Source organism: Halichoerus grypus, chromosome 6 (genome assembly GCF_964656455.1).
Source record: "Halichoerus grypus chromosome 6, mHalGry1.hap1.1, whole genome shotgun sequence".
Lineage (NCBI taxonomy): Eukaryota > Metazoa > Chordata > Mammalia > Carnivora > Phocidae > Halichoerus > Halichoerus grypus.
Window position 1 is genome coordinate 122,265,177 of NC_135717.1, and position 12,100 is coordinate 122,277,276.

At 50.4% G+C, this 12,100-nt stretch overlaps 1 protein-coding gene across 6 annotated transcripts; it reads right to left on the minus strand.

Moving 5' to 3' along the window:
• Positions 1 to 2,070: 2,070 nt before the first annotated feature.
• Positions 2,071 to 9,776, minus strand: TAC3 (tachykinin precursor 3). Of its 6 annotated transcripts, none has more exons than XM_036094572.2 (8): positions 9,568 to 9,776; positions 8,857 to 8,975; positions 6,997 to 7,047; positions 5,818 to 5,923; positions 5,597 to 5,626; positions 5,048 to 5,101; positions 4,583 to 4,657; positions 2,071 to 2,359 (listed from the first exon to the last, which is right to left on the minus strand). In XM_036094572.2, the coding sequence occupies exons 2-7, from the start codon at positions 8,968 to 8,970 to the stop codon at positions 4,584 to 4,586; spliced, it is 429 nt and encodes a 142-aa protein (XP_035950465.1). In that variant the 5' UTR covers positions 8,971 to 8,975; positions 9,568 to 9,776; the 3' UTR covers positions 2,071 to 2,359; position 4,583. The 6 variants fall into 6 exon arrangements, with proteins under 6 accessions (XP_035950465.1, XP_035950463.1, XP_035950464.1 ...); XM_036094570.2 differs by having other exon boundaries at positions 5,818 to 5,926; XM_036094571.2 differs by having other exon boundaries at positions 6,997 to 7,050.
• Positions 9,777 to 12,100: the final 2,324 nt, after the last annotated feature.

Genomic DNA, 12,100 nt, shown 5'->3' on the forward strand with positions numbered 1-12,100 from the left:
AGCCGGTCAGAAGCACAGGGAACAACCCGGACTTGAAGTGGCATCTGAAGTGTGAGGGGCAGTCTTGCAGGACTGAGCCCTTACCCTGTGGAGTCTGATCTAATCTCTGGGGAGATAGGGTAACGGCATTGCTTGTTGGCGTGGCCAAACCACCCTTCCACACACCTTACAATTCGTCCAGAACCTCTAAGACTGAAGTCTTTTTTATTATTATTATTAACATATAATGTATTTGTTTCAGGGGTACAGGTCTGTGAAGACTGAAATCTTTTTAAAGTAAATCATCATGCAGGGCTCCTGGGTGGTTCAGCTGTCTGACTTTGGCTCAGGTCCTGGTCTCAGGGCCCTGGGATCAAGGCCCTGCCTTCACATCCTGCTCCTCGCTCAGCGGGAGGTCTGCTTCTCCCTCTCCCTCTTCCTCTTGTGTGCATGTGCACGTGTGTGCTCTCTCTCTCTCTCAAATAAATAAATAAAATATTTTAAATAAATAAATAAAGTAAAACACCATGCAATCCCAGTAACAAACACACACAAAGCTAAACGGAGAAGGGCCAGAAATTCGGTCAAGGTCTTGTTGGCCAGGTCTCCTTAGGCACCAACCTCTTTACAACAGCAAGAGGAGAGCCAGGATTCCTTGACACATTCTTCAAGTACAAAAACAAGAATGCGGCTTAAAATTTGACTTCATTTTTCCTGGAAGCCCCAGGACTGCAATTTTTGTCGGTCCCACCAGAGAGCAACCTTTCTGCATTTATGCTCCTACTTGGCAAAACACTTGAGTCATCTCAGCACACACGCCCATCTCCCAAGTCTGAGCAGAACCAACTCTTGAAGCTTTCATGACCCAAATAAATTCCCCAGACTCTGCAAAAGTTACCCCACTTTAAAACCTTCTAGATAGATAATTTTGAAAAGCCAACGTGATGACTCACTGAAGAAAGGCTTGAGGCTCGGGTAAGAACGTTCTTTGACCTCTAGCAATAAACCTGACCCAAGGGACACTGAGTTGAGCTTTCTCTCCTCCCCCATCCCCACTGTACAGCTGTGGGTCCAAAGTTGCCCCATGCACGCTCTGGGAAGAGAGAACTTTCACTGGGGTGAAGGACCTGTAGGAAGCCGCCTCTGGCTCCATGGTGCGGTCTGTACATTGCATTGGGGAGTGGAGTGTTGACATTGAATCAGGGCAGTTTAGGGGCATGGCCAGGCTCTGCACCAGGCGAAACAAAGGAATCCGAAGATTTCCCAGGCTGTTCCCTTAGGATACAGAACACCCCTTGGGATCCCTGGGCTATGATAGTTGGCACGTCAGATAAATAAAAGACACTCACACATCTCATTTCAGTGTCTTACATATTCTGTGGACTGCTAGACCTAGTATGAGTTACATTGTAGAGGAATCTGAAACAAATGTTTTCCCTTTAAAATAACTAAGATGGCCAGTTAACACTGAAGATATCTGCTCCCTTCTTGGTCTCTGCAGTAACTTCCCCATCCATGCCCCATCCTAGCAAGACCGGGTCTTGTTGGCTTGTCCACAGCCCTGCTACACCATAAACAGTGTATATGGGTCACCATCTCGTTCCATGTCCTGTTAGAGGACCCCTACTTGACATTTGCAGACAGAGAAATGGTGCAGTTCTATAGATTCATCCTCGTCTGTGGCTGGGTCGTTGCACAGCCCTGCCTCCCACCCCCCGCCCTTCTCTAAGTAGAGTCAGATTCAGGGATTGATGTCTCCTAGGCTCATCCACGAAATACAGACAAGCCATTCAGAATATGTTTTTCTTTTATCTGAAGCTAGTCTGTGGAAGTCTTTGAGTATTAGAAACCATCTTCCAAGTTCATTCATTTATTTTTAAATTACTAAATAAATCTTCCAATACTAATTATATGACTAAGGCACTGTTGGGAAAAATCAATATGTGTACAAAATAAAGATGCTTCCATTGATATATGATACATGTATGTGTGCATATCATGTATGTGTGTATGATGTAGCTGGAAGAGTCAAGGAAGAGAACACCCCCCCTCCCCCGCCCGCCGGCAACCAAACCAATACAACACTCTAGGTCATGTGTGAAAATCCTTTATTGTTGAGGAGTAGAAAGAGACGTCTTATTTTTAACGGAGGACACTCCAGAAACCCCAGGGGAATCTATAGTCAATGCCCAAGGAGACTGAGGATGCTCACTCTGCAGTTTCTACATCACGGTGGGGTAGAGGGATGGGGAAGGAGTCAAAGTGCAAGAGTGTTGCAAGGATGGGGGAAAGAAAGGGGAATAGGAGCACATGCAGCTGGGGGTTGAGAGGGGGTGACAGGTGTCTTCACGATGCAGCCCAGGGATCCAGAAGTAGAGTGCTGAGGACCAAAAAAAAAAAAAATGAAATCACATCTTCTGTCTCATAAAACTCCCACCAACCACCGGCTGGGGAAGCAGGGCTCTGTGTGTGTGTGTGTGTGTGTGTGTGTGTGTGTGTGTGTGTGTGTGTGTCGGGTGGGTATGTAAGGGAGGAAGAAAGAGAATAGAAGTCTTAGCCCTCAGCTTTCTGTGTAGCCTTTGAACTAGAGGACTGAACCCTTCTAGCTGCAGGAGAGTGCCCCTCCCTGGTTGCATGTTTACCATGCTACTTAGAGACACTCATAGGCAAGGTCTGCAGTCCATGTAGGAGGATGTAGTGGCAGGGTTCCTATCATCCTCGCATCCCCATGAGTCAGGCACACACACAGCCCCATTCAATGAGCCCTGATGCTGATGCTCCCCCAGGCTCCCCCATGCCCTCCTCCTCTTTCCGGAAACCTCCCAGAGGAAGCGCAGGCCCAGGGATCACTTCCTTTGTTAGCAGATTCACATGAATGAAAGAAGATGACCCAATGATCTGTGTTGATCCATCTCATCTAATCTCCTTTAAATGCCAGCCCCCAGGGACTTTATGTGCTGTTCTCCCTGGCACCTAACAGGTTGAGAATGCTCCATCAGTGGTGAGATTACGAAGGCTGCAATTATGCGACTGGCCCCTCTGAAAGAGCCTGGCTTCACCAGCGAGCATTAAAAGTAGATTTCCACAATGCACTTGTTTCCACCATTTGTATAAAATACTATGGCAAAATTGCACTGTAATTATCTTTATGGCCGATGCATAACGCTGGGGGAGAGTATGTCATCCAGATAGAGCTGCCCGTATAATTATCTGGCGGTCGGCAGGACTGAAATAACCATCTAATGAGAGCAAAATGATACGGTAAGTACCCTGTAATCAGCGAGTTATGGTTATTACGGCTCTTTGTGCCCTCTCACCCAACACTGAATGGGGGGCTAGACCTAGTCTCCGGGCCCAGGGAGCCATGCACAGGCGGCTTCATCGAGAGCCATGGAGAACTCTTGCTCCTTTGGTCTCCCCTGAGACCAATGACTGTGGGTAACAGGGACACAGGGAGAGGGGCAGGAGTCTCTCCCTGGTAACATAGGCTTCCCAACCCCTCTCTTTTTCTCCCCCCACACCGTCTTTCCTCAGAAGCTAATGCAAAGAAAGCCATCCATTGGGCTGCTATTGCCGTGTGGGGGAAGATGCGGTTGAGATGGAAGTTTCCATGTTTTGACTAGACGCTTCCCTGGGGACTCTCATACCCGCATACCAAGTGATAGATCTGTCAGCCCACTCAAGCCCGGGGTCCAGCCCAGACAGCTCTAAAGCAGACAGACCAGAGCCAGCCAGGAGGAACACTGGGACATGACCCACACCTCCCAGACCACAATAATCATAACACAGCCAACACACAGCACTATACTATGTGCCAGGCACTGTTCCAAACACTACCTATGCTCCATCCTCAAAACCACAACCCTGCAAAATAATATTATCACCCCCATTTTTCAGATGAGGAAACTGAGGCACGGAAGGGTTATGTAACTTGGCCAAGGGGACACAGCCAGTGAGCTGCAGATCCAGGTTTCAAACTCGGGCTATGCTCTTAGCCATTACGCTACACAGAGCAACTAAGATAATGGTTTCTACTTACTCCCCATTAAATTTCAGAGTCCCTTGCGTTTCTTCCTAAATCACCCTTGTGAAGAATTACACACTAGACCCAGTCACCTGAGATTCTGAATGATCTGAGTGGTTTTTGCCTACCGAGGAGGCAGAACACTTCACCTGAGTTGGATGTGGTGCCTGCAACTATCAGATGATGGTGCCTCCAGCTTGTATACAGATAATGAGAGAATGGAACCCAAACGACAGCAGTTGACCATCAGAGAAGCCATAGGGGAAACTCCTCATTCCCCATGTCCCACCACCCACGCCTGCTCAAGAGTCAGCCAGGGTCCATGATACTGGGGAAAGAGATGGAAAGTGGGGCACGTGTGCGTGCATGTGTGTGCATGTGTGCACGTGTTCTTGCAGACAAGTGTGCACCTCTGAGTGATGGTGTGTTTGACCAACAGTGTGCTGGGCACTGACAGTGCATTTTAGGGCAAATTTATGAGTATTAATGCCTGTAGCATCAGAGGAAATGCCTCTCTGGCAACCCCCCCCCCACACACACACACAGTCCCCTCTCCTCTTGCTAACCAACAATCCTTACCTCATTCCACACTGGGGGGATACTTGAGGGTGCCAAAGCTGGGGACATTCTCTTGGTTTACATCAATAGAAGCGTCTGGGGTAAAGTAAACAGTGTAGTTAGGAGGGATTTTTCTGAATGTGACCTTCACCCTGACCCAACAGCAAAGCGCTAGCCATTAAGGGCAGCGTTGGAAGACAGAGTTGGGAAGAAGAGGCACACTGTGTTTGGGAGATGGGGAGGAAGGACAGCCCCCCCAACTCCTTCCCAGCTACAGCAGGACTATCTTATAAAGGTCTCCCCATTGTGTTCCCAGGGAGAGCTGGACTGTGGATCCAACCTGACTGGGTAGAAGGGCCGAGGAACCCTCACTATAGCTAAGAGAAGTCCTGCCTTTCCCTCTGGTGACAAATAGGAGGCCCTTGACTTCTGCCATATCTTTGCTAGTAGCCTAAACCCTCCCACTGTACCTCCACACACTCCTACCTGGCTGGATGTTCCTCTTGCCCATAAGTCCCACAAAGAAGTCATGCATGTCACCTGTAGAAAAAAGACCAACATTGCCAACAGTGATCATAGGGGTAGGTGGGGGGATGGGGATGCATTCCCCGAGACATGTGTCAAGACTTCTGAATTTGGGTTTCTGGTCTTTGGTTCTTTATCATGCCACAGCTTGACTCCCCAGTTAGCAGGCTGTCCCCTAAGCCCACACTCTCTGCCCACCTCTCCCTCCTCCACATTTCAAGAATTCTCTGCCCCCAGAGGTGCCTGGCTTAGAATCTTCACAGCCACCAAGAGATTCTCTTGGTTCCCAATGACCAGCTGATGGAGGGAGAGTCCATCGCGCTCCTCACATCTGTTTCCTCCTGGTTCCCAGTGACCCCTCACACCCAGGAAAGTCTGGTTGAGCAGTTACAGCTGGCATATTGTTTGGGCCAGCTGAGATGAGGCCAGCCAGAATAGTCACTGAGACCCATGCCCATGGAGCTGTAGCATGCAGTCAGCAGAGACAGGGAGGGAGAAGACGCTACTCACGTTTCTGGGGAAGTGGCAATTCCTCAGGATCTGTGAAAACAAGAACAGTGTGTCAGTGGGGAATGGAATCTGGAAATTGACAGTCAGAGGGGGTTCAGAGCACAACCCTCAATTATTCACCAAGCCATCTCCAGTCTCCATCCCACCCAAAGGCTCCTCCCAAGCCTATTTAATCATCAGAATCCTGGCCCCCACCCCCTCTCCCCAGGGCTGCTTCCTACCCACGCTAGCCTTGCTCAACATTTTGAGCAATCCATCCAGAGAGACGGAGCGGCCATCATAGAGTTTCCGGAGCAAGGACGAGGGCAGCTGGTAGAGGTCCGAGTCCTTCTAAGGGACAGAAACAAAGAGGGCTGAGGCAGGAGGTTCAAACCTAATCCACTCGCCCCTCCCCACAAAGGACAGCCTCTTCTTGAGCCCATCACAGCTGAACCTGACATCCTGTATCTTTTGGAATTTCTTCTGGTTTATACTGGAAGAGAAGTGGGCTCTCAAAGTGTGGTCCACGGATCAGGAGCATCACTGCTGGAGACTTGTTAGAAATACAGTATCTCACTCTCAGTCCTACCCCAGACCTACTGAGACAACCTGCATTGTAACCAGGCCCCCAGGTGATTGGTATGCATGGCAAGATTTGAGAAGCCCTGGAAAAGGGAGCACCTTGGGCATCCCTGGAGGCAGACCAACTGTCCTGGTTGGCCTGGGACTGAGTGCTTTCCTGGGATGTGGGGTTTTCAGTGCTTAAGCTGGTGGTCCTAGGAACACTGGGACAGTTGGTCACTATATCTCCCAAGCTCAAAGGGGACTGTCTCTCGGGGCTCTCTCCTAACTACTGCCACCTCTCAGTGGGAAGGGCCATTGGTTCTGTTCTCCTTGGCAATTCAGGAAGCAGTTTGCCCCAGGATATGGTTGCCCACTAGGTGAGTGAGCCATGAATTCCAAGAAAGTCCCATCACTCAGAGCAGGTGTCCTCTGTACTCCATGATGGAGTCACAGACAGGCCTCGGTCCTCGGGATGGGTGTAGGTAGGCAGCCAGTGCTCAGTGGCAATCCTGAAATCCCCCTACCCTGCACCATGTTTGTGGTGGATGTTTCTCTCCCTATGGTTCCCACCACCTTTCTTTTCTTCTCCATAGGTTTCTGCCTCTGGTTGTCTCTCCCTTTCTCCTTTCTATACTGAATTTGAATTTCTGGAAGACTGCATATTCAGAATGACTCCTCTTCTCCCCCACAAATGAACCCCATTCTGGACCTGCTGCCAGGCAGGGGCCCTTCATTGCCTTGGTGATTTTTTTTTTAGCAACTTGGGCACAGCGGAGGGTTGGTGGGCACACACCACACAGCCAGTTAATTGCAGGAGCAGAGAGACAATGACAATGATTATGTTTGGAGAGTCTCACCTTGAGTCTCAGCGGCGCCTCTCTCTCTCGACGAGCCCAGATGTCCTTGGGCTGCTGAGCACACACAGAGCACATTCACACGGGATGCACCCCTGCACATACCAACCCGGTTGCCTAGGCACACATATATCCTACCCTCGCCTCACCCTAATTTCCCTCTTCCTCACAGACCATCGGGGAGAAGGGGTGGGATGGCAATCTCTCCCTTTCATTGACCAAGAGGTAAAGGTCTTGAAGCAAGCTTGTCTTAGAAAAATTTTTCCAGATATTCTGACTATCTCCAATTGGAACTTTTGGCTCCAAACATAGTGTCCAGCCCATATTCGGCACTCCTGGTGTATTTTTTGTATTTTTTAAAGGATTTTATTTTTAAGTAATCTCTACACCCAATGTGGGGCTCGAACTCACAACCCTGAGATCAACGAGTCTCATGGACTACCGACTGAGTCAGCTGGGCACCCCGATTTTTTCTATTTTTTTTAAAGATTTTATTTATTTATTTGACAGTGAGAGACACAGAGAGAGAGGGAACACAAGCAGGGGGAGTGGGAGAGGGAGAAGCAGGCTTCCCGCTGAGCAGGGAGCCTGATGTGGGGGCTCGATTCCAGGACGCTGGGATCATGACCTGAGCCGAAGGCAGACACTTAACCGACTGAGCCACCCAGGCACCCCTTTTTGTATTTTTTAAAAAGATTTTATTTATTTATTTGTCAGAGAGAGAGAGAGAGAGAGCACACGCAGAGGGAGAAGCAGGTTCCCCGCTGCGCAAGGAGCCCATGTGGGACTCGATTCAGATCATGACCTGAGCTGAAGGCAGATGCTTAATCAACTCAGCTCCCCAGGCGTACCTATTTTTCCTATTTTTGAAGAGATTCTGGTCTTTTGGATCTGGTGCAACGGCCACCACCTGCAAGACTGCTAGCCTATCGTGCCTTGGGACACGTATGGATGAAGATTGATTTCTCTCTTTGCCCTGCACACGGCTTCCTAGGCAGCCACTTTTCCCAAATTGTTCAAATATTCTACCCACCTCCTGTAATGAGATGCTAAACAGATCTGAGCTGGAGAGGGAGTTAGACTTCACACACTGAATTTGTAATAAGTTCCATCTATAATCATCTTAAAAGCATGTGTACCAATGTAATTGCTGTCATTTCAAAACCCTGAAAAGACTTCCTCCCTGCTCTCCCCCTATAGCCCATCACTGACAGCTCCTGTTCTTTTTCTTAGAGAAAGTTTGGAAATCTGAGCTCAGTCTGTGTTGTGGGGATTTTGCCCCCTATCCTGAGTAAGCAGAGGCTAAAGTGGGGGCAAGAAAAAGGAAAGAAAGGATTGGGGTCTTAGGAGAACCTGATGTTACTGGGGGTGGATGAGCAGGGGATAATGGAATTTATTTGAATTTTGAAAACAAAATAATATACATAACTGATAGGTAAAATAGCATACAAATGACCATTTGGGAGAGAATTTCCAACTGCATATCATCCCATCCAGGGAGTGGAGAGGATCTGCCCCCCTAGAAACTGAGCAGGACCACCCTAGCTTACCCCTCCAGGATCCAACCCCCCAAGTCACCAGTCAATCAACCAACTGCACAACATACTAGTAGGGCACTTTTTAGGTACAGGGTTATCAAAGACACACAGAGGGACTGAGACACTTATAGACATGCCTAGAGACAGTGAGAACATGAGACCACCAGAGAGGCAGGGAAACCCACGCTCTGATGGATCACCCAGCTAACTCCCAGTGTGCCCGTCCCACCTTCCTCTCAACTGCTGTGGAACAGGCAGAGTGTCAGCTCTCGTGATGTCGCCCAGTGCCCCGCCAGGGTGGGCTCAGCTAGATGGGGTGCCTTACCTTGTTGTGGCCCCCACCAGGCACCACCTGCTCCTGTGAGGCCTCACAGACAGCCCCAAAACTGTAAGCCAGGCTGATGGCCAGAATGGCTGCAAACAGCAGGGCCCTCCGCATGGTGCCTAGGAGGGCAGAGCAACAGGACAGAAACCAGGGGAGAAGGATACAACACACGTGCAGATGCAAGAGACATTCTGTGACCCGCAGCCTATCTTGACCCTGCTTCCCCAGCCCCCAACTCTCCCATCTAAGCACTGGTCCGGGGAGAGTATCTCTGGGCAGGACGGCCAGTCCTTGGGCTCAGCGTCCCTGCTCCCCCATCACACATCTCCCCACACTGAGCACCTGGCAATGAGCAATGTTGCAATAGCGCCAGACTAGTCCCCACAAGAGGATGATAGATTCGTAGGACATGCACAGGTCTGCCTTCTTAGTCAGCTTAAGGAGGGATCCTGGATTCTAGTTTCCAGCACTAGATAACCCAAGACTTAGGCAAAACTTTCTAGTATTGGAAGAATCAGTCTGAACCCACGGGCTCCAAACATTACTGGTTCTCAACCCCTATGAACACTTTCTGCTTCCCTTCCCTGTACTCTGCTCCGAGATCAAAAGCTGCCACCTCTATTCCCTCCAGTCCCTTATTCCCTCCTAACTCTGGCCTCCGTCCTTTGGTGCCAGCTCCAGTCCATCCAACATTCTCCCACTCGTGCCTACCTGTGGAGCAGCCTTGAGCCTAGGGCAGATGGTCTAACAGGATCAGGGAGCTGGCTGGGAGCACTGCCCACTCCCCCACCACACACACACACACACACACACACACACACACACACACACACACACGCTGGTGGTGCTGCTGCGTCTGTGGAGAGAGAGACAGGGAGTGGAGGGGATCTGAGGATGTGGCAGGAACTCCTGGGCAGCTCCCAGATAAAGGCTCTGGGAGGGTCTGGGGGGCTGGGGGAGGGGCTGCGAATCACCAATCCCAGGGTGGCTGGAGGGGAGGGGGGGAGGCTGGTGAAGAAAAAGGAGGATATAGGCTGCAGGCGTGCGTGTGCGCGCGCACGCGCGCGCGCACACACACACACACACACACACACACACACACACACACACCACAAACCCGCATTATGTTATCCAGCAGCCCACTTCTCAACAGCCCCTGAGCTGGGCACACTAAGGAATGATGTTGTGTATGTTTTGTACCAAAATGTCCATGCTGGATCTAGCTCAGTAGGTGTGGTCTCTGAGTCTCCTCTCATTGTTCACACACCAGCTCCTTGCCCTTTAAACCTTCAGACTCAACTGCCAGGCCAGAAGCATTTCAGGCAGGTGCTTCTCTGGCCCTCCCACACCCCCGGGGACAACGAGACTCAGGCCCCTGAGCTGTGGGAGGTGAGTCTGGCATCCCTTGCCGTCCTCATTTCTCCCTCTGTCCTCCTTCTAGCTGCAGCTGACCCATCACCTTGGTCCTCAGACCCAGTGAGGGGCAGCACTTCTCCCCTGCTATTAATGCAGAAACTTCCAGGGTCTGCCTCCCTCCACCCCTTCACCAGTGCTATTGCCTCTCCCCACGCCCCCCGCCACTCCCTCTCGACCCCTGAATCAGCCTGATTTAGTTGCATTCTTCCAGAGTTCTAACTTCTATCCCTCCTGCTAGAATCTCGGGAAGGAGCAACAGAACACGGTGGCCGAGCTGTCACCCCCCCAATCCTCTCCCTGGCCCGGTCCAGCCCAGCATTGATCTCTTAATTGTTTCTTTTTTCTCACAGTTACATGTTTTCCCCTCTCTAATCGGCTTCCCTGCAGCCAGGCATCTTCTCCCAAGCCTCTCCTTCATTCCCCACTCTATTGAAGGAGCTCATGCTGCTCACGTCATATCCAAGGTGGAGCCCCAGGGGAGGGGCAGAGTCAGAGTTGGGATGGAAGGAGAACGGGAGACAGAAGATGCTGCTCAAGGGAATGGGGCGGGGGTGTGGAGGGTGTGGGGGGTGTGTGGGGGGGCCGGTGGAGAGAAAGCAGCTTCAGAGCCATTTGTCACTCTTAGCATTTCCTATTTTTCAGGGGAGGAAACTGAGGCTCAAAAAGTTCAGTCCTGGGGCACCCGACTGGCTCAGTCGGGAGAACATGTGACTCTTGATCTCGGGGCCGTGAGTTTGAGCTCCACATTGGGCGTAGAGATTACTTAAAAATAAAAAAATCTTAAAAAAAAAAAAAAGTTCAATCCTGTGCTCCACAACATACAGCTACTGAAGAAGAGCCACAAATTCAGGGTTGGTTGTTTTTTTTTCACTCCAACGCCCCCCTTCGTTTTACTGCACTGGTACGAACTTTGACGGGTGAGGGAGCAGTTTACTCTCCCAGAGCGAGTGGTGGTCCCCTCTCTGAGACACCCGGAGGTTTGGGACCTTGCACTCTTCTCCATCTGGGGTTGTGAAGAGAACCACAGCCGTTGTGTATTTACTGCAAAGACTCCCGCTCACCAACGCCTTCCCCAGTCACCCTACTTAAAATGACCACACTTTCACACTCCATATCCCCCTTCTGTTTCTTCTCTTCATCATTTATTACATCCCATACACTAAATGTTTCACTTATAGCCTGTCTACCCCACCCCCCCCCCACCAGAATGTCCGCATTACAGTGGCAAGGACTTTTGTCTGTTTTGTTTACTATTGGATCCCTAGCTCTATAGTGTTTGGCATATAATAGGTGCTCAATAAAAATTTATTTATACAACAAAAAAGGAAGCCTGAGGCTTCCTTCTTGCATTGCAGCCCACAGTGTGGCTCCTCCATAGAGCCTCTCAAGTGCTGCTAGGGTCCTGAAATGCTTGTCTCCCACTCCACACTGCCAACACCCCACCCACCCTGGGACTTGCGCTGTACTGAGAGAAGTCACTCTGCCTGCACATGGCCCCAGGTTCACCCTTGAGTGAGGGCAGCAGCTGGGTCTCAAGGCCCCTTTATTACATGAGAGGCTAGTGGGGCCTCATTTAAAGCTTCCCATTATCCAGGTAATTACAGCACTGTATGGGCCAACCATGGGCCAGGACCCAGGGTTAGGAGCCTTTGGTGGGATGAGGGGTAGAAGCTGGAGCCTATTTACATGTAAATGGCATGGCAGGTTCATGCCTTTGAGAAGCTCAGGCGCTGATCCTAATTGGATGCAGCCATCTCTTACCTCTTCACTTCCCCCTACCAGTCTGGAGAAGGAAATCCAGGCTAGGCAGGCTGGAGGGAACCAGGGT